This window comes from Syngnathoides biaculeatus, chromosome 13 (genome assembly GCF_019802595.1).
Source record: "Syngnathoides biaculeatus isolate LvHL_M chromosome 13, ASM1980259v1, whole genome shotgun sequence".
Taxonomy (NCBI): Eukaryota; Metazoa; Chordata; class Actinopteri; order Syngnathiformes; family Syngnathidae; genus Syngnathoides; species Syngnathoides biaculeatus.
Window position 1 is genome coordinate 21,158,757 of NC_084652.1, and position 23,078 is coordinate 21,181,834.

The 23,078-nt window shown below is 41.5% G+C and overlaps 1 protein-coding gene across 6 annotated transcripts in view; it reads left to right on the top strand.

Moving 5' to 3' along the window:
• ctnnd2b (catenin (cadherin-associated protein), delta 2b) overlaps positions 1–23,078 on the top strand; it is a 157,478-nt gene that overhangs the window by 107,532 nt on the left and 26,868 nt on the right. For all 6 annotated transcript variants that reach the window (XM_061839246.1, XM_061839247.1, XM_061839245.1 and 3 more), the window contains 3 exons: positions 2,647–2,779; positions 5,979–6,192; positions 17,415–17,601. In XM_061839246.1, the coding sequence (XP_061695230.1) occupies positions 2,647–2,779; positions 5,979–6,192; positions 17,415–17,601 (534 nt within the window). The remainder of the gene's footprint in view (positions 1–2,646; positions 2,780–5,978; positions 6,193–17,414; positions 17,602–23,078) is intronic.

Here is a 23,078-nt window from a genome sequence, read left to right on the forward strand (position 1 = left end):
TATATCTGCAACCAAAACGTTAAAACTCTCAGTAACATTTAACTCAGACTGTTGAAGTAACTCAAACTCCTACAATGTGGATTATTAAAAGTTAAACTATGACAAGTGGAGAGAAAATCATAACAAAATCATTCTTCTTACAAGCCTTCTGGTGTGCAATTTACAATGCGAAATCACATTGACTTGAACATAAAAGAAACGAGTCAGTGTCAGTTGGTCCCAAGAAACAGGACGCTTTTATCTATTTAGATTATTGATAAGACTCCCGAAAGAAGGAAGCTTGTCAATATCTGATAAGCCTAGTTCGCCTTCTTCAACTCCACTCTCTGATCTCTTTATTCTCTCTTGTCACATCATGCTCACATTAATTATTTGTTTTTCTTTCATCACACACCCTTTTCCATATTTATAGGGTTAGTGCACTTGCCTATGGGTGCACGTGTATAAGTGTGTGTGCGTGTGTGAGTGAGTGTGTATGCATCGTAATTGTGCCCGTGAGCAAGTGCAAAAAATAAGCCTTTGGTAGACTAAAAGCAAAGTAAATGTGGCTGATGGAGGAAAAGTCCCATTTACACCTGAAAGGGCCTGTTAATGTGGAAATGTGGAATTCTGGTTTGTGGAATTTGTTTTTGGGTTTGCAGAATTGACGAGCCACGTGACCAGTGATTGACTTGCAACCAGTCCAAAGTGTACCTTGTTTGCCCAAAGTCAGCTGGGATAGGTTCCAGCTCACCTGCGACTGATGTAGACATGCAGTATACTGTATATCAGTGTGCCAGGGTACATTAGTGTGCGGTGAGCACTCTTCAGGTGTGCCGTGGGAAGTTATCGAATTTTATGTAATTGCTAAAAAAAAAATTTATTCCAAGAAATAATGTATCTTTATTCATTTATTTATGCCAGTGAGGCACAATGAGAGACAGAACAAAAAAAAATCATCTTCTATTAGATGCCAGGAAGTACATACAGTAATTAATCGATCCATTTTTGGTGACGTTTACTTTTGTTGGTGCGCTGTGCGATTTTTCAATTGCAAATTATGTGCCTTGGCTCTATAAAGGTTGGAAATTACTGCTGTATACAGTCACATGGATGGATGGATGGACAACCTACATGTATAAAATCTGTCATGAAAATATGTCATGTACACGTCAGTGTGAAAAAAAAAGACTACTAGACATAATGTTGGTATTAGGAACGGTTTGAGGATGGCCATTTTCTGTTGCAGCAAGGACGGCTTAAAGGCATGTTTGAATGAGTTTGGTGTAGATAACTGGGAGCCATGCATTCCAGCCCATTCAACAGCTGATGAACTAGAACAGTGATGGCAACACTTGTTCGTGCTCCAGCCGCACAGTCACAATATGCTGGATCCAATTATTGGCTCGTGCCTTTCTGCCTCGCATTTGTATGTTCTTTTTGATTTTTGTTTTTTCTTCATGCACGGACAGTTATTTGAAGATTTAGAAAATTTGAATTCTAGAATGTTTAAAGGAAGGTACTGATGTTGGAGTATCGAACGCCAAATGTCTACTTGTCTAAATGTACTATTCTACGTGTCCATAGGTTGGCAGGTTTGTGTAAGATAAACATTTTTTCCAACTTGTGTGAATTTCCTAAAGTTGGCTAAGAAGTAACATTGTATTCAGAGAAAATCTGACAATATGTAAATACAGAAGAAACCTATTTGATTGACCCCTGATTTCAGGACCAAACTCACCGTTGTGCTTATTTCTTATGAGCAACCTCTGCGAGACATGGTGACCTACTGGTTAGAAGAAATGCCTCACAGTTCTGAGGACCCGGGTATAAATCCAGCCATGCCTATGTTCTTCCTGTGTCTGCATGGGTTTTTGCCGGGCATTTCAGTTTCCTCACACATCTCAAAAACATGCACGATAAGTTAATTGTAGACCCAATAGCTCGTAGGTGTGAATGTGAGTGTGATTGGTTATTTACTTATATGTGCCCTGCGATAGGCTGGCGACCAATTGAGGGTGTACCCCACCTCTCGCCTGAAGATACCAAACACCTGCAACCCTAGTGAGGCCAGCGAGCTTTGGAGTTAACCCTGAAATGATCGCCAGCCAATCACATGGCACATATAAGTAAACCATTCACAGTCACATTCACACCTATGGGAAGGTTTGAGTCTTCAATCAACCTACCATACATGTTTTTTACCATGTGGAAGGAAACCGGAGTACCCAGAGAAAACCCACCCAGGCATGGGGAGGACATGCAAACTCCACACAGGCAATGTACCCCTTGCTCCCTTCAAGAATAATTCCTTTTTTTTAAATTTCTTACATTGAACGCCTTTGGAATAAATCTTACTATTACGAGGGGGGACATGAGGACAGTGGATGTTAGAGAGGAGGATGCACGAGATGGGCATAGATGGAAAAAGATGACACGCTGTGGCGACCCCTAACGGGACAAGCCGAAAGAAAAAGAAGAAGACACGTGTACTGTACACGACTGTTTCCTTCATTTGACTCATCCTTCACCAATCCTGCATGCATGCCTGAACATTTCAAGTCAGGGGCAAGATCCTTTGGAACAGATTTAACACACTCACACTCTCAAAAACGGAGAAAAATGCCCACACATGTAGTGCAATCTTTTCTTTTTGCCTCCCTGCAGAGAGTTTGGTTGGAGGGATCCAGAGCTGCCTGAGGTGATCCAAATGTTACAGCATCAGTTCCCATCAGTCCAGTCTAACGCTGCCGCCTACCTCCAACACCTTTGCTTTGGAGACAACAAGATCAAGTGTGAGGTAATGACTCACAGGACGGAAACTTGTCATCCGCTCTAGGAGTTATACAGTCGGTTTGGCATAACTTGTCTTTTTGCAGGATTTTACGAGTAGTTAACCATTCAGTATTCCTCCAAAAAAAAACAACCACACAGCAGAGTTCCTGTGTATTACACTGTATGTAGAGAGGATTGATCCATGCACGCACGCCAGCTGCAAATGCTTAATCACACAGGGATGCCGGCGTGCATGCAAGATTGAGGATTTGGGAATGACTCCATTCGACAGGCTTTACTCATGATGAGCCCTTTGTGCCTTTGGGTCGCAATGTATGTCTAAATGGCGTCTCCATAATCTCAAAATGTCAAACCAGAAACCAGACTCATACACACACACACACACACACACACACACACACGGTAGAGCATGCCCTTTGCAAAAGCTGATTTGTCAGCAATTTCGCTTTTCCAATGCAGAAAAAAAAGATTTCACTGATAACTTGAGATTTTGTACTGTAATCCTCTAATCTAGTTTTAAAATACACCAGACCTTAAGTTTAGTAGAGCATGTCAAGGAGAAAATGACAGACTGTCATGTGACATCAGGTTGCTTTAAACACTGACAATAAAAATAAACAGAAAGTAATGTGCAATTAATGAAAGTTGGATTTGCTATACTTGGTCCTAAACATGTTAGAAACGTGTTCATCTATTCTATCAATTCATTTGTATTCATCTCCCTGTAGTCCACAGCAGGAAATTACAGAAATTAATCTTTCATCAAGCAGAGTAATGTCACTTAGATGCAAAGGGATGTCATTTATATTTAATGGAACAATTAGTCCTTAAATAAACCTTACATTACACCATATATGACATCACAGGAGTCAAGCCTGAAGTGACGAAAAACATACAGGTCAGCTGCACAGAGCGAGGTCCAAGATATGAGATGCCTTTCCAAATGTGCAATTGTCAGAGCTCTCATAAAGCGTATCATGTTGGATGCCATCAGTGTCTCATTACACCCTCTTAACACAACTCTGAATGTAGTGCTGCTCCTCCTATTTGATCTTGTCCTTAAGAGCTCTCGTCAGTCATGATTCCTTCAAAAGCATCTGTCTCTAATGCCGACTCATTCAGCTTTATTTAGCATTATCAACCCTGCCCATGAATATAAGGGATTGATTTGGGACAAGCATTGTGCTTCAAACAGCAAACCGCCAGCATGCGTGAAATAATGAAGTGAGAAGGCCAAGGACTCGCTGGTGCTGAGATTTTGTTCTGTGTATTCCTCGCTCTCGAAACCGAGCTGTGTTTTGTTGACGGATTTCCGTGCTCATCACGGATCGTCCGTAATGGACATTAAAGCCCCACTGTCATGCCTACAAACATTCTAAAATAGATATTGTAATGAAAAATACATATAACATTATTCACTTCAATGTCTATACGAAAAAATAAATATGAGTGGAGAGCGTGTCATCCATGCGCAAAGTTGCGGAAATCTCATTCGACATCCAAGTGGTAGCCATATTCCCTGCAATGTCATCAGCAGATGTTACACCGGGACATTCACCATTGAAAACACGTAGTGCCACTTGCCATAGGACACGGATGCTCTTTTCGAAGAAGAGAACATCTCACAATCGAGTGAAGTGACTGGGGCAATATTACCCCATCGTTTTGAGCCATATTTAGATGTGTGGATCACTTCTAACTAACAACAGACTCCCAGACAGTAAGTATAAGCCACTCGGGCAGCGCCGTAACTCAGGGGTGCTAAATGTGTCAATGGGTACATCGACACATTTAGCACTCCTGACTTACGTACACGGATCTTTTGTCACGTTCTGAGAGGATTACGTCCCGCCTTGCCACAACTATTGTTTTTTTTATATGTATACACACCTACCTGTCATTTGGAACTCACGAAGCTCTCATCCATTGCACCTGTGCAATCCATTTTTCATGACGAACCGGGTCTTTTTGAAAACTATGAAGAGTAAATTCATCCTCCCAAGTGTTCGAACAATATCCAGGAACACAACGAGCTGGGATTTTGGCTCACATGATAGAACAAAGAGCTACCTTCCAGCAAGTAAAACTAGTATAAACACACAAGCCCGCCTGAGTGCGCTGCTGCTGTTAATGTCACTTCCGGCTTCTTCTCCAAAACAAATCCCTCAAAAGGATTTTCATGGCGGGAGTTACATAAAGCCAGATATGTTAAAATCATGTCTGCCTTTTTTTAAAATTAAAGACATACTAAAAATCATGCATTTCATGACAGTGGGGCTTTAAGGTCACGGATACATACACTCGGCCAAGGTCGAAATGAACATATGACCAAGTTTGACACCTATGCGATATGTTAATTGAATGCTGGGGAAGTCCAGAACATAGAAACAGATTATAACATAATAAAAAGCCTAAAATGGAATGAATTTGCTCTTTTTACAGCATAGTACACCCATATTGTAAACGCTGAGCAATAACATAATAGAACTCCTCAACCTATAACATAATGAATTTTGACCAGAAGCCTAATAACTTATAACATTATTGGCTGGTTATTGCATTGTTGGCCTGGTATATTAAAATTATTTTCAAATATAGTAACTGAGTCCACAATGTAATAACATCCTGTCATGTAATAAAGTTGCCGTGTTTGAAATGTAATCAGGCCATCATGTAATAACTGGCCAATAATAAAAGTAATGAAAAATCTGAGACCATAACCTTATAAATTTTGTCCAATAACATAATTGATTACGTTATTGGATGGTTCTTCCATTATGGCATATTACTTTTTTAACCAGGGCAAACGTATTACATTATGGGATGTTCCTAGCTTATGGACACACATGTTACATTTGCAAATAATTTTTGTTTATCAGCCCAAAAAATATAATTTCCTTCCTTCATTCCTTCCTTCCTTCCTTCCTGTATTTAAAATTTAACACTTATTTTATATTCTGAAGAACAAGACGCTGTGTTCTTTATCTACAGTACAGCTGCTTCGGAACAATGTGTCTTTTGTTTTTAATGAGAAAATGTACACTAGACAAAAAGGCAAGGATGCACACATGCATTAAACGCATTACTGAGTTGCCACCAAGTGGAAGTTAGTTATGTCTGGATATTGTTTGACATATTCCCACTAGAGATTCAAGAAAGCAAGACATTTTTCAAAAACATACGGCCACTTTCCTGTACCTCAGATCCGGAGACAGGGGGGCATTCAGCTTCTGGTAGATTTGCTGGACCACCGAATGACCGATGTGCACCGCAGCGCCTGTGGAGCTCTTCGGAACCTGGTCTACGGGAAGGCTAATGACGACAACAAGATTGCACTAAAAAACTGTGGAGGAATACCAGCTCTGGTCCGACTTCTCCGGAAGACCACAGACGTAGAGATCCGAGAGCTCCTTACAGGTAAAGCACATGTGTTTTACAAGGAATTAGTAATATTGCAACTAACATGGCCACTGTCTGACAATGTTTCCATCACAGTGAATAAAGCCTCTTTTTATGGCTTAACCTTTATAATCAAAATAGGTCATACATACCAATAAAATAAGTCCTAAATCGCCACTGATGATTGTGGCTTCCATCCAGAATATTTAAAAAAGTTGGTACAGAATTGGATAAAATGTAGAATATAATTTAAAGATCCATTAAAGTGCATGTGTCACTTAATACATAACAGGATTCTCTTTTCATGTTTGTCTTATGTCTGAGATGCACAAAATGAGTAGGGACGGATCAGACAAAATCAGTATGGATCCGTGGAGGTAATGCTAGTAATTTGTATTCAGGCATGATACTGGAAAACCATTGTTCTAAGTTTTTGACAAGACTAGATTCTAGCTAAAAAAGACTATGGACAACTGTACTCCCAGCCATTTGATGAAGAAAAAAAGACACTCATCTAGCCTCAATATGACAAAACCATTTAAAAAAAAACTTTCTATCCAATTTCTTCATCTTGGAAAAAAAAACACAGTTGGACATTTTCCATTTCCTGTTAGCATGCAATTACTAAACCGTTTGCCCAAACAATGCAAATACTAGCATGACAGCATGTATGGTGGATGGCTGCTCAGATTATATACAGTAAAGCGTTATTGTGAGAGTGAGATGTAGCCGTTGAACAAAAAATTATTTATTGTTGTTGTATATTGTAAAGTCAATCTTCAATATATTATCTGAGTTAATTGTTGTTAAAAGGATTCCCTTAAATTATCATATTTTTAATATAATTATCAGTGGCATGAAAACATCGATGATATATCATCCTTAAAAAACAAGAATAAAAAAACTAAACATGATATATTGAGAGAGCGCAACGGACAACATAAAAATCTTATACAAACAGTATAAAAAATTGAGTAACAATTGTAATAAAAATCTGCACTATAGCAGGACAGCAAAGCAATAACTGTGCTTTCATGTAGCATTTCTGTATCTTTATTCTGTGATGGTAAGTGGCCGGGGCTCATTGTTTCCAGATATGTGAATCCTAGGACTCACATAGCTTCAAGTGTGAAAGGAATTATGCATTGTACACATTTGAAGATACAGTAACTGCTGAAAATGTGCAAAAACTGAAAATTATGGAGTACTCTGTTGGAGATATAGAGTTCAACTGTTTTTCTCCATCACATTTTAGACCTTGCTAAAATGGTGTCATTCAAAACACTACTGTATGTAGTTATCTGTCGGCATAAGAACGATGCTAGACAAAGTAGCATCCATTTTTGCAAGACTAGTAGTGGTATTAGATTGACAGTTGACAGTTGACTGGGATCTGTCATTAGGTGAACATGCCCACAGGCGAACAGAGTGGATTTTTCATGACTTAAAGCCTTTGTTTGCATGCATACTATGTAGTTCTTTTTGTCATTCAAATTGGGCAGGGCTGATAATAATCATAATCATACAAATATTAATATATTACAAATATATAGTGTAGGATAGACAAAAACACTTTACAATTACACGCGTGTTGCCCTTGGGCAGTCTGACAGAAACAAGGCTGCCATTCTGCCTCCACCACACCTCCGATCACCACTAAAAATCCAATCGTATTCATTCATGGCCAATGTGTATTAAGTGTCTAGACCAGGGATATTGTGATGACCAGTGCTGGGGAAGTTCATTTTGTACATAAACTTAGAGTTCAGTTCGTCATTAGAAAAAGGAACTAGTTCATGGTTCTTTTTTGTACCAATATGTTGCTGATGGGCTGTATAGTTGAACGACTGGTTAGAGCCCCTAGCTCACAGTTCTGAGGACCAGGGTTGAAATCCCAACCCTGCCTGTGTGGAGTTTGCATGTTTTCCAGTGGGTTTTTTCTCCAGGCACTCCGGTTTTCTCCCACATCCCGCATTTATTGAAATTGCCTGTAGATGTGTTTGTGAATGGGCATGGTTGGTTATATCTGTGTGCCCTGCAATTGGCTAGCAAAAATTTCATGGTGTAAACCTTACCTCCTGGCCGAAGTTAGGTGGGATGGGCTCCAGCACCCCTGCAGCCCTTTTAAGGATAAGCGGCTCAGAAAATGCATGAATGGATGTTGCTGATGGGCTATTTCCCTCAAAATAAAACATTTAATTTCCTCACTGTTGCCACCCATTCACACTGTTGCTTCAGTACTGGGTACAGTACAGGGTGGTGGGGAGGGGGGCGGGGTGTTGCGGGTGCATGGGGAGATGAGGAAATAAAACACAACCAGAACATAGTGCGCGACAAAAACGCAAACAAAAAAGCGATAGTGTGACAGGAATGATGGTGAGGTCTGACTGACTATATTGAGAAAATATTTTATCTTTGTTTATATCTATATATTCTTGTAATTTAAAAATACCGATTAAATATCATGACAGTAGGAACATACTGTTTTTTAGTTAATTTAACTGCTAATAGTTGGAATCATTTTCCTGGTAATCAAATCAAGTTGAATAGAATTATGTACCAAAGAACACATTTGTTCCCATTTCTTCCGTGTCCCTGATTGAAATGGAAAAATGAATGGCAGCCACAGACTGACCAAATGATGCTCAATACTTACTAAATGCATTGTTTTCCCCTGACATATGAAAGCTCGTATGCTGTACAATGTATTCAGTTGGACTTTGACCTGAAAAGCCTGAACCTCAGTTCGAAAACTGTTCTCAATAATGTTCATCAGACATAAATGAACTAAGTTCACATTTCCCCAAAATTTAACTAGCTCATGAACATTCATTCAATGACTTCGTTAGGATGAAGGGCAAAGTCAATAAAACAGTGGTGAGGCCGCCATGATGTACGGATTAGAGACGATGTCACTGAAGAAACAACAGGAAGAAGAACTTGAGGTAGCAGAAATGAAGATCTTGAGGTTCTCGCTTGGAGACAGCAGGTTGGATAGGATTAGAAATGAGCTCATTAGATGGACAGCCAAAGTTCGATGTTTTGGCGACAAGGTTAGGGAGAGCAGACTTCAATGGTTTGGACATGTCCAGAGGCAAGAGAGTGAGTATATTGGTAGAAGGGTGCTGAGGATGGAGCTGCCAGGCAAAAGAGGAAGACCAAAAAAAAGGTTGATGGATTTTGTGAGGGAGGACATGAAGACTGGGTGTTAGAGAGGAAGATGCAAGAGATATCTTAGATGAAAAAAGATGACATGCTGTGGCGACCCCTTACAGGAAAGCCGAAAGGAAAAGAAGTACTCTCTTTCAGTGCTGCTTCACCCACAATGGGCTTCAGCACTCATGTTTCAGGTCAACCCGCAATATTTAAGTTGTCAATCTAAATCTGCTGCGATCTCGACTGATCCAGAACTGCAAAATTATTAAATGATTGTCAGCAGTGTTTCCAGTTCTCGCTATTCCCAGAACCCGTTAACATAAAAAAGATTAATCACAAGGACCTTGATACAAAGACAGTGATGCTGTAAATAATTTACAACTTTTGACTGAACCACATCCAGAAATCTTTGGGGTTTATTCCAATCTAGGAATGAAATAGAAAAAAAAATATATTACACTGAGATCGCAAATGTCATATAAGGAGAGTATATTTTGCAGGCTTTGTGTTTCTCAACCCAGTCTTGTTTCAAGCAGCATATATCTATACTTGCTTCATCAGGTTTACTAGTTATTTTTGATTTACGACAAATGACTCAATGATCATCTGGAGGCCACACTGGAAATACTGTATGTTCAGTTTTAACCTGATCAACTGAATACTAGTCTGAATCAATCAATAGTCCTCATACTAATGGAAGATTAGCAAAAAAAAAAAAATCATAACAGTGAAGAAAATAAGTATTTGAACACCTTGCTATATTGCAAGTTCTCACACTTAGATATCATGGAGTGGTCTGCAATTTTGGGTGCATGTCCACTGTGAGAGAGATAATCTGAAAAGAAACATCCAGAAATCACAATGTATATGATTTTTTTTAACGATTTACTTGTGCGATATAGCTGCAAATAAGTGTTTGAACACCTCAGAAAATCAATGCTATTATTTGGTATAGTAGACTTTGTTTGCAATTACAGAGGTCAAACGTCTCCTGTATTTGTTCACCAGGCTTGCACACACTGCAGGAGGGATTTTGGCCCACTACTCCACACAGATCTTCACTAGATCAGACAGGTTTCTGGGCTGTTGCTGAGAAACACGAAGTTTCAGCTCCCTCCAAAGATTTTCTATTGGGTTTAGGTCTGGAGACTGGCCAGAACCTTGATATGCTTCTTACGGAGCCACTCCTTGGTTTTCATGGCTGTGTGCTTTGGGTCATTGTTATGTTGAAAGACCCAGCAACAACCCATCTTCAATGCTCTGACTGAGGGAAAGAGGTTGTTCCCCAAAATCTCCCAATACATGGGCGCAGTCATCCTCTCCTTAATACAGTGCATTCATCCTGTCTCATATGGGGAAATACACCCCCAAGGCATGATGCTACCATCCCCATGCTTCACAGTAGGGATGGTGTTCTTGGGATGGAACTCATCATTCGTCTTCCTCCAAGCACTGTTAGTGGAATTATGACCAAAAAGTTCCCTTTTGGTCTCATTTGACCACAAAACTTTCTCCCATGACTCCTCTGTATCATCAAAATGGTCAGCGGCAAACTTAAGACTTGCCTTGACGTGCTGGTTTGAGCAGGGGATCCTTCTGTGCCAATGCATAATTTCAAACCATGACGTCTTAGTGTATTACCAACAGTCACCTTCGAAACGGTGGTCCCAGCTCTATTCAGGTCATTGACCAAGTCCTGTCGTGTAGTCCTGGGCTGATTCCTCACTTTTCTAAGGTTCATTGAGACCCCATGGGGTGATATCCTGCATGAGGCTCCACTTCGATTGAGATTAACTGTCATGTTTAGCTTCTTCCATTTTCTAATGATTGCTCCAACAGTGGACCTTTTTTCACCAAACTGGTTGGCAGTTTCTCCGTAGCCCTTTCCAGCTGTGTGGAGTTATACAATTTTGTCTCTGGTGTCTTTGGACAGCTCTTTGGTCATGGCCATGTTATTGGTTTGAGTCATGTATGGGGTGGACAGGTGTCTTTATGCAGCTTATGACCTCACACAGGTCCATCTGATTCAGGATAATACATGGAGCGGAGGTGGACTTTCAAAGGCGGACTAACAGGTCTTTGAGGGTCAGAATTCTAGCTGATAGACAAGTGTACAAATACTTATTTGCAGCTGTATCACACAAATAAATCGTTAAAAAATCATACATTGTGATTTCTGGATTATTTCTGTCGCAGTGGACATGCACCTACGATGAAAATTTCAGACCCCTCCATGATTTCTAAGTGGGAGAACTTGCAACATAGTGGGATGTTCAAATACTTATTTTCTTCAATGTAGTATTGTTGAGAATAAAATTAAAAAAACACCCTCAAAAATATGAATGTTTAGTTCCTTTCATGTTTAAGTATCAAGTATGAAGTAATAAAGCACATAAAGTATCAAGTCATATCCAGTTCTAGTAATAATTAATTGTCATTATCCCCAAGTGGCATTTTGGGTCACCATAATTGCAGTTCATTTTTGGCATCTTCTTTACAGCAAAAGAAGACCCCAACTAAATTGATCTGATGCGATTATCCTAACATTTTCCTCTGTATTTGCGGTTCTGCGCAAATGCCATAATTTATATTAAACATTGAATAGGTCAACAGAATGATTTAATTGCTGAAATACATTATCTGGCAAAGGTTACACATTTCAATATTATCAACTCAGTGACTTGTACTGCAATTGTAAATTCGACTTCTTATCTGGAATTGCAAATGTCTGCGGCAAGATCTCCAATTTAAGGAGACAACAGAATTACCACCAATTCATTTCGATAACTTCCTTGTTTTTCCTAATAGATCTTGACAAGGAAAGACAAGAAAATGATTGACTTTGTGTCGTGAAGCTGCAGCAGAATACTAAGAATATCAGACTTTGGTGAGAAAAGTCATTCTTGGTACTCTCCCAAAACATAATCTATTAATTTAAACATATACTTGGACAACCTTCACCTGGAACCCACTCGCTGTCATGGATAAGGAGCAGATATAACCAGTCAGATGAAATCGTGGGTAATCCTGTCTCCTTTCTCTGTATGCAAGACAAATCCTTATTGTACTACTTAAAACAATATTTTATGACCTTCATGTTTGATGAATAACCTTCAACAGTATGTATATACTTTGCCGTGACCCTTTCACTCTGCACACGACTTTTCCATGCCACTAGACGAGATGATGATGATGATAAGATTACTGTATAAATTAGAGCAGCAATTCAAATCATAGAGCACAAAAATCTAACATGTAGTAAATTAATCCGATCAACAACTGAGAATACAGAAGATCCAACTCCTCCTGTCCTTTCTCCTCTTGTCTCCAGACGCTAACACCTCCTTCAAAGGTTAATTTAAAAAAAAAAAATTTAATTGCCCTGAACCTTCTCATCCTGTGTATCGTGTATCTACCTTTCTTCAGTATCATCTCCTCCTCATGTGGGCATTTTGAAAGAGGATGACAGTGGGTAGGAAAACTGCCTGACTTATACAAACTGTACACATCTGAGATAAAAAAAAAAAAAAATAAACCCACATACACACACACACATATAAGGCCATTGGAGGGGAGGGGACTGTCCAACTGGGAAAATGATCTTTGCTTGCCAATCTCTTGTCCACCACTGCAGCTGTGTTCCCTGTTCTAAATGTAATGTGATTTTTTTTTTTTTTTTTTTTTGGATGGGGTGGTTAAAGACAGTTGAAAATCTCTCTTCCCAGCGGATTATTTGCTGCATACAGCAGGGTGTGTAGAATATTTATGGGTGTTCTTGGGAAACACGCAACGACGTTGGAGTGAAAAAAAAGACAATTTCTTCCAATCCCACAGTGGGTAAATTTAACTGATGACACAGCACTGGGATCCCATGGGGACTCTGTAATTTCCAAAAGAATATTTGAGCTGGTCATGGGATTAAAATGCATAACTCAATGTTGTACATAAAGATCTGTGATATGTTTTTGAGAGTGCTCATTTATAGAATTTTACCTGTGATATACAGTTTAAGGAAGGTAATCAATAATAATACTATAGCTACTCAGCCTTTGTGCTTGGTAAAGGAGATGTGTGGCTCTTCTTCACAATGCCACATTCAATTACAGTTCTCTGACTGTTGGACTTCCATCAATTCATCAAAATTTCATCAAGCCAGCCTTAGTGAATAATTACTTTGGTATTCTACCACCATCAAAGAAATGTCAAACTGAAATGTAAGAATGTCAACAGCACCACACGGATGATGAATGCACAGCAAAAAAAGCTTTCTTTGAGGAAGAAAAATACATGTTAGCCTTTACAATAAAGCCCTTATTTCCCTCTTATAAATATATTTATTCGTTATCTCACCCAGAATTTGAATTGTATGACAAAGAATCTTTTCTATTCCAGGATGACTTTACACTAGTGCACAAAGCAAGGTCCATCGAGGCATGCTTGAATGGGTTTAGTGTGGAAGAGCGACCTCAGGGCCTTGACCTCAAGCCCATCAAGTACATTTTTTGATAAAATAGAGCAAAGACAGTGGGAAATCCAGCAGCTTGTCATGTTCAACACCAGTGATCAATGTTTTGGATAAATGGACCCCCCCCCCCCAAAAAAAAAAGAAAAAAAAGTGAAGTGACAGCTTGTTTATTGTGTTGGCTCAATAACCACATCTGCAGCAGATGGGAATGAGGATGAGATGGGGATATGATGAGGTAAGACTCATCTTCCCAGTGGTAGTTGTTAGTCGTGAGTCAGAATAGGAAAATAATGATAGCGATGATTAGTCTGCCCCACAGTTCTGAAATTTTGGGTTTTGGTCTCAGCTCTGGACTTCATGCAATGAGTTTGCATGTTCTCCCTGTGCTTTCATGGGTTTTCTCCTCTAATATGACAAGCACTATAAAATATGAATGGATTGATTGTGAGCTACACTCATAAATGCATTTGCATAGCTACAGGACCATGCTGGCATTGCATAGCTCTAAAACCACACTGGTGCATATTTTGATTCTCATATGAGAATATATATTTTTTTTACCATGTTGTCATGGGTATACGATGTTTGGAGCCTCATGAGGTAAACACATGCCACATAGCACAACTTGAAATGGCCAAATCTACAATTGATTGAATGTGCACACTATGTGATGAGTTGAATCTTGGCTTCGACCGAGTGAATTTCAGGCTCTAAATGCACCATCATTGTAATGACAGCGAGAGGCAGACAATTTTAACATAGTGAGTTGCAACTCTGAGCTCTACTTTCATCATCTGTGGCGCATGACAAATACTTGCTTTGCCTGTGGTTTGCCTTTTTGGCAGAGCACCCTGTGCCAACCTGCGAGAGTGTGGCCTTGGAAATGCGCCTGGCGGAGTGACAATTTGGTGGCATAGAGTGGGTCTAAACTTACACCTCGTCAACCAAGTCTAACTGCTGTCACAGCTAGTCTGATCTAATTTTGTTGAATTTGACCTGAGCAGAAGCAGACAGACATACTGCATGTAAGTCACCAGCCCTCATCACCAGTTCCTTCTGTATTTGACAGCGGTACCTGTTCACATTGTCTTTTGTCCAGAGCAGTGACAATGCGCTACTCAGGCTCCAATAACATCATCCTCTTCCACAGACAGATATCTCAGTTGAGATTGTCACTGCACTAAATTTAAAGGGAAAGAGAAGAGCCGCTTTGACTGGCAGCAAATCATGTCAGCTATAAACACATCCACAGTGGCGCAGCCCCTTTACTGTTCAGGTCACCAGGCTGCAACCCCGGTCTAACCCTTCCCATGTTGCCCGCTACTTCGGATTTAGACCAGTCACAAAAATAAGGCCTTGTATCTTCTTAAGCTTTCCGTTTTTGTAGGTACAGTGATCCTGTGGCCAAACACTCATGTCTATATAGTGCATTTGGTAAACATAAGGATACCACACAAGCAGTATAGAAAACACACAGAATAATGTGAATATCTGGGTCAAAATGACAAATGATGGTACCAAATGTCCGAAATACAAAATGTGTGCCAAGAAAATTTAAATATCAATAAGCAGATAAAGACATGCAACGCAGTGATGCAGGAGGGGGAAATTAGATAGTGGAATGAATGACAGCCTAAATGAGAGCTGCGGTATATGGCATCAGAGACAAAGAAAGCCAGCCAACATGTTCATTTCCCCTCTCTCAATACAACAATGAATTTCTAACCTCCTGCAGTCACTCATGATGTAAGGCTGAGGCAATTAACCTCCTTCATCTTTCTGTGTGTGAGTGTGTGTGCGTGAGTTTATGGGTGCCAATGTGTTAGATCAAAGATAAAGACCCACTCTGCCTTTCTCCTCAGACGGATGATGTCATACTGCACAGTTGAAAAGAAGCTGGCAAACAGATTTTACTCTGAACAATATTTAAGTCTCTATAATACACCCATACAAGTATGATTGTCACAAGGGTGCTTAACATTTGACAAACTGAATGTAGGGTCAGATGAAAAAGTGTCGAAGAGTTCTAAAAATGCAAATTAAGAAAAATAACTGTGTGCAGGAACCTGTTTTCAACAAAGGGCAATTATTTTCGGATATATTTATTATTTATTGTCCAAGCAAAAACTTTCTTAATAATTGTGCGCTTGTGATCGACAAATAAAAGAACAGAGCAATCTTATGTTTTGTTGTCATGCAGGTATGAAAGCAATTTGTTTCATGTACAAGTACTTCATACATTCTAGAGTATCTTTTTTTGTAGTTTAAAAAATAACATAATTTTAACGTGCAAGAAATTCTCAAAGATATTGATAAATTGAATGTGGGGAGCCATGAGTGATTGCAATTGTTATTAATGTCCAGCAATGGACTAAAAAATAAATAAAACAAAAATAAATTTAAATTTTCAAATTTATTAGAGCCCCTGCCATACAATTTGGCGACCGTCCAGCATCAAGTTGTTCTTTAATGTAAACTATTTTAATGTTAGTGAGCTCTTCACATTAACTACTATAACATGTTTTATTCTACATAGGAATGCAATTGAATAACTTTAATTTGACATTTTCATAAAAAAATAATGAGCTTTACTATATTTTCAGGTTTTTTGTACACTTCAACACCTATGAGTGGACATTATACCAATAATTTTGCATTCAAATTGAATTTGAATGTCAATATATACATACAGTACAGGTACCCACTGCAGAAACAAAATAGTTAATGCACTTAATTTAAGGTTTTGCCATGAACCTTATATTAAGGGGTGGTCTTATACAGCACATTTGTTCAACATTGTGTTTTGTTGGCATGACTAGATAAAATACGTTTACTTTGAATCAAATAAGCAGCACACTTAATCACTTACTATCCTCCTGGAGAACAGACATTGACCAAAGCCTTTGAAAGCAAACAAACTGTTATTTTTGTTGAGTAGCATTCCGCCTCTTTGGCCTTCTTAAGCTGGAGATGAGGTGAGAGCAAGAGAAGATGTGACGGTCCCATTTAATTGATGTTATGGAGAAGAGAGCGAGTCATTTACAACTTCCTTCTGACCACACACCCACCGGTCTCTTACATTGATCTTTGAGAGTTGTAATTACAGCCATGGAGAAGGATAGATTGATGCAGATGTGAGCAGGGATAGACACATTCAAGCATCCAATTATACGGGCCGATATTTAACAAAGTGAAGGTCAACAAGAGTTACTACAGTAGATGTTATTAGAATCAGCAGCATAAATGAAATGACAATAATAACGGAATGTTCATTGACCCAAGGAGAAGCCCCTGAAGGATATGGCTAGTCTTTTTTTTTTCATGAAGAATGGATGAATGTGATTTAGAGCTAATGACAAAACGTGTACATCAACAGTAAAATGGATTGTATTAAATTTCACCCACAGTTCGAATGTTTAATACATGATGTGATGCAATATGGCTTCCGGCCTTCTCATACCTTATTGAAACAACTGGAATATGCGCTCAAAAAAAAGTCACAATGATCAAACACATCCCTCCTGGCCACGGTAGTGATTGTAAGTCTTGTGTCAGGCTGTGTTGTAAGCTCAAGTATTGTGCATGCGGTAAAAACCTACTTTGTTTCCTTCTTCTGTAGGTGTCTTATGGAACCTCTCATCATGTGACGCTCTGAAAATGCCTATCATCCAGGATGCCCTTGCTGTTCTTACCAATGCTGTGATCATCCCTCACTCGGGCTGGGACACCTCCCCTCACACGCAAGAAGACCGCAAATTGCATCTCCACTCCTCCCAGGTTCTCCGCAATGCCACCGGCTGCCTCCGGTCAGTATCTCTCAGGACAGTCTCTTTGGTGTGCGACTTGTGTTTTGCTGTGACAAAACATCATAAGTATTCAAATTTAACTTTATCTTCCACACCATTGTTTTGTTTTTGTGTGTGTGTGTGTGTGTGTGTGTGTGTGTGTTTTCAGGGCAAACCCATGTCTCATATAGAATTAGTATTCCTTTGGTATTTACCTTCATTTAGAAAGGCCATAACCTTGTCAAATAGAAAAGAAGTGCTATGTAATCTTGTGGTATCTATCAGCAATTTACGTTTACTTTCGGGTGGGTGTCGATTACCAATTGCAACTTTGTTCTTCACAAATAGCGAGGATAATCTGTATTTCAAAGGCAGTTAACAAGGTCTCCGTACTGGGCTCCGTAGAACTGCAAGGAGGATCCGGCGCGCGAGTCATCAATATGTACCTATTATCCCCACCTCCGACTGACCACAAAGAATTAAAAAAAAATAATATTAAATTCTTTCCAACAAAATAAAGTATGTGTAATGTGCAGAGGAATTTCTTTTGACATAAAGGCAAACGTACCTAATTCCTCAACTTTTTTGTCCCTCAGAACCATCTAGGTTGTCCATCTTTCTTCTTAATAGTCACTAATAAGATGATTAAGTATATGGTGTGCTGTGTTGGGCCATCCCCAACGCCTCAGACTTTAAGAACAGTAAAAACATTTATTTTTGTAATGTGTGTGTGGGCTTACATTTTTAAAATTGGTCAAGATTAAAAAAAAAAAGTACATAGCATAATTCAGCCTAACCACTCTGCACTGCCGATGTAATCCATTTTTGTTTTTACACTGTTAAATAAAAGATATCTGTTAGGTGAAAAAATATCAATATCCTTGAAAAATAAAATCTGAAATTCCAGCAAATTTGGAGACAGATCACTGAAATCCAAATCCAGCATACTAAACACTACACGTGAATTATAGAATGCAGTGAAACACCGGGGCACTTTCTCATACAGGACATCCTCGGTTTACGACGGAGATGGAGATCGGAACACGTGGTCTCTATCGCGAACCTGCAGTCAGATCAACCTTTGAATTTATGAGAGCAGCCCGTCATTGAGGAAGGCTCGGTTGGAGAAGGGATTATGCATATTTATCCTCTGAGTTGCCTGTTTCCCGTCACAGTCACGGCTAAACACATCTACTCAAATTCAAAGCAAGCTGCACTGCATGTGTGAGGCTATATTTAGAAAAATGATGGACTTAGTAGCTACTATCAAGATGACTCACTATTTGGCTTTAGTGTTGGTGTTTGTTTACTCATTTGGAACTCACCATTTGGAATTACAGCATCACAGATACGAAGTGTGGTTTTGGATCTGCACTCATCGCATTTAAATACTACATTTTTAATTTGTCTCTATAAAAAGATGATCAATGCAAAACATTTCCATACAACTTTATGTGGTTAACTTAAGGTCTTTATATAGGGTTTGGGTTACGGCTGGTAAATTGTGACATTGTCTGCCACTGCAAAATGGTGTACACCATTTCTGTTAGCTGGGTGGATATTATATCTAACCCTAATGCATAATTGCCTAATTTTGTGTGAGTTATTAATTTCAAAAGTGCTGCATCCTCTCAAAAAAGCTACAGGTAGGGTTTTCTTGCCAAGGCTTCACTTGTAATGTATTGGATTTGAGCCCGGTGGTCTGTCTGCGTTAGTGTGTTGTGTTGTAGAGCAAGGCTTAGCGTGGATCAGCTGCCTAAATGCGAGCTCCCAATTCATCTTTCTCATGCCTCGTTAGGGAATGCTGGGACTCTGATTAAAGATGGAAAATTTCATGGCAGGTTTGGTATATCACTGGCCACCTGCTTCCCGTTCTTCTCCCTCTTTTATGGTTTTCACTTTCTGCTTTTCTTCCCTTTTGTTCTCATCTAGTCTTTCCATTCGGCGCGTACTGTTTCAGTCAGCCTGTTAACAATTGTTCCTTGCCCTCCCTCAGGTTCACTGTGTCTTTCTTTGGGGAAAAAAAATCATATCACATGCCATAAAAGCCTTCCTGTCAACTAATAGCTGTGGTGCCTGCAAGCAAAATATTGAAAAAAAATCTGTAGAAAAGGATGGAAGGAGAAAAAAAACCTTCCTTTTAATTTTACTTTTATTTTTACCCAGATGATCACTATTTTTACAAATCAGTTTTCTATCATATTAAGTGTAATCCAAGGAGACGTTTTACCCTTTTTGAGCTGATTCTCTTTTTATTCTTCAGTGAATGGGTAGGTATGTGTCATTTAGATAACACATACATACATACATATTAATGATCATGATAAAGTATGCAATTTTAAGCAATATCATATCAGCTGGGCGGGGCCAGGCAATCAGCACTCACACACCTGCGCCTCATGATCCCTAATGACACTCAGTGTATATATAGGACCCGAGGGACGACTAGTCCTCCACCAGATCGTTGCCTTTGATCCCTCATTCCCGCACTCCCGTTTGCCTGACTTCTGCCTTCTGTGTACCGACCCTCGCCTGTCCCCTGACTACCATTGTAAGCCTGTCACTACTAGTACTTCTGTTCGTTTGGACTGACTTGCTGGTAACTGACCTAGGAACAAATAAAGACCTCCTTTGTACTGCCTGCCTGCCTCTTGAGTCGTGCATTTGTGTCCGCTCATGAGCCTCGTTCGTGACAGAATGATCTGGCCACAATATGGACCCAGTCGACTCAAAAGCCATCTGCCATTCACTACAAGTCCAAGGCAGACTCCTGGTTGAGCAGGAGGCTGCTCTCCAGGTAACCAATCAGAAGCTGCATGAGATCTGTGCCCAGCTGGATCCGTGGTTAGCCTCCCAGGCTAGTGCGGCTGCCACGCCGGCGGTGGCCACTCCAGCTGTAGAATCAGCTCCACCCGTACCACTCGCCACGGAGCTTCCCCGTGCCTGTATAACCCCGCTCTCCCGACCGGAACAATTCTCAGGCCACTCAGGGAACGTCAAGCCTTTCTTCGCCCAGTGCGACCTCCATTTCGAGTTGCAGGCGTCCACCTTCTCCACGGACCGCTCCAGAATCGCCTTCGTCATTTCCCACATGACGGGAAGGGCTGAGGCATGGGCCACGGCGGAATGGAGTTGCAACTCAGAGACCTGCCGTTCCTGGACGTCATTCGTCTGCGCACTCACCCAGGTGTTCCAGTATGCGGCGGCAGAAGGTAGGGCGGCGGCTTCACCCATGACGCTACGCCAGGGTCGTCGTCGCGTCTCAGAATACGCCATCAAGTTCCGGATCCACGCCGCCAAGAGTCGTTGAAACGAGGAGGCCCTGCACGACGCCTTTCTCTCTCCGCAGATCCGCGGTCTTCTCATCGCCGTGGATCTCCCTCCTTCGCTGAACGCTCTCATAGCGTTGGCCCTCAAGTTTGACCAGCGATTGGTCATGCATGGGCAAATAGACGCTATGCCCGAGGGGGAGACAGAGGTGTCCAGTCCGGTTGCTGCCCGGCCGTCCACGCTGCCTTCCACGGTCGAACCCATGCAGGTGGAGGTTCTCGGGGGACCAGCGGAGGAGCGCCTGCGCCGTCGACAGGAGGGGTGCTGTTTCTGCTGCGGTCATCTGGGACACTTGATTGCACTCTGCCTGGTTTGTCCAAAGCACTCCGACATCAAGATCTCCACTCCCGTGAGTGTGCGGTATACCGCGGCAGAGTCAGGACGGTCGCTTCTGTACCTCACCTTGAGAACGGACTCTCGTTCATGTACTGTGACTGTGTTCGTCGACTCCGGGTCAGATGCTAACCTGATAAATCCCCGTGTGGTCAAGGCGTTGGCTGCAGCGACCTTACCTACCCAGCAGCTTTGTAACGCCTACGCCGCTAATGGCAAGTTCCTCTGCCGGGTAACGCACTGCACTCAGACTTTTCGTATGGTCTTTCCGGACGCTCACGCAAAGCACATTAGCTTCCACATTATCGACTCACGTAGCAGCGATGTTATTTTGGGGAGCTCGTGGGACAAGGAGCACAATCCACACATAGATTGGGCCATGGGTCAGATCAAGGCATGGGGCGAGGACTGTTGTAAACTGCTGTTTGCTGTTCAGGAAGACGGGGGAGTTCAAGTCGCGCCGGTACAACTTGAGGAATCGAGTACCACTTCGGCGCTAACCGCGGTGCCCACCTGCTATCACGACCTAAAGGAGGTGTTTTCAGTGACTAAAGCGAAATGTCTGCCTACGCATCGGCCGTATGACTGTGCCATTGAACTCCTACCCAGCACCTCACCTCCTCGAGGGAAATTATTTTCCTTAATAGGACCAGAGCACCAGGCCATGAGGGAATACGTGGAGGAGTCGCTGGCCGCCGGCTCATCCATCCGTCGTCCTCACCAGCCGGTACAGGGTTTTTCTTCGTGAAGAAGAAGGACACTACGCTACGACCCTGCATCGACTACCGAGGACTCAACGAGGTAACAGTAAAGAACAGGTATCCTTGCCGCTGATCGCCACGGCCTTTGAACATCTCCAGGAAGCCCGGATCTTCACCAAGTTGGACCTGCGCAGTCCCTACCACCTGGTGCGGATCTGGGAGGAGGACGAATGGAAGACGGCGTTCAACACCCTGATGGGACACTATGAATACTTGGTGATGCCGTTCGGGCTGACAAATGCCCCGGCAGTTTTTCAGAACTTCATTAACGATATTCTCCGGGAATTTCTGAATAAGAATGTTTTTGTGTATTTGGATGACATTCTGATTTTCTCGTCAGACCCAGCCTCCCACGTCTGACAGGTCAGAGTGGTGCTCCAGCGCTTGTTACAACATCAACTGTTTTTAAAAATGGAGAAATGTGAATTTCACCGAGCATCCGTGTCCTTCCTGGGCTTCATTGTGGCGGAGGAGGAGATATGTATGGACCCCGGGAAGGTCGATCCAGTGCTGCGGTGGCCCACTCCCACCTGTAGGAAGGACGTGCAGAGGTTCAGCAGCTTTGCAAACTTTTACTGGAAGTTTATACGAAACTTTAGTTCCATTGCCGCCCCTCTGCACACTCTTACGTCCCCGCACAGCACCTTTGAGTGGTCCAGGACCTGCCAGGAGGCTTTAGACAGACTCAAGTCTAGTTTCACCACCGCACCCATCCTCATCGTGCTGGACCCAGAGTGCCAGTTCGTGGTGGAGGTCGACGCGTCAGACTCGGGGATTGGAGCCATCCTTTCACAGAGGAGTCCCAAGGATGGAAGGATCCACCCGTGCGCCTTCTTGTCAAAGAAGTTGTCTCCAGCCGAACGAAACTACGACATTGGAGACCAAGAGGTGTTGGCGGTCAAGATGGCAATGGAGGAGTGCCATCACTGGCTGGAGGGCTCGCAAGTCCTGTACGTGGTCCTCACCTACCACAAGAACCTTGAGTACCTGACCGCCCGCCTGGCCAGGTGGGCCTTATTCTTCACCCGCTTCCATATCACTCTGTCCTTCCACCCAGGCTCCAAGAACGGAAAG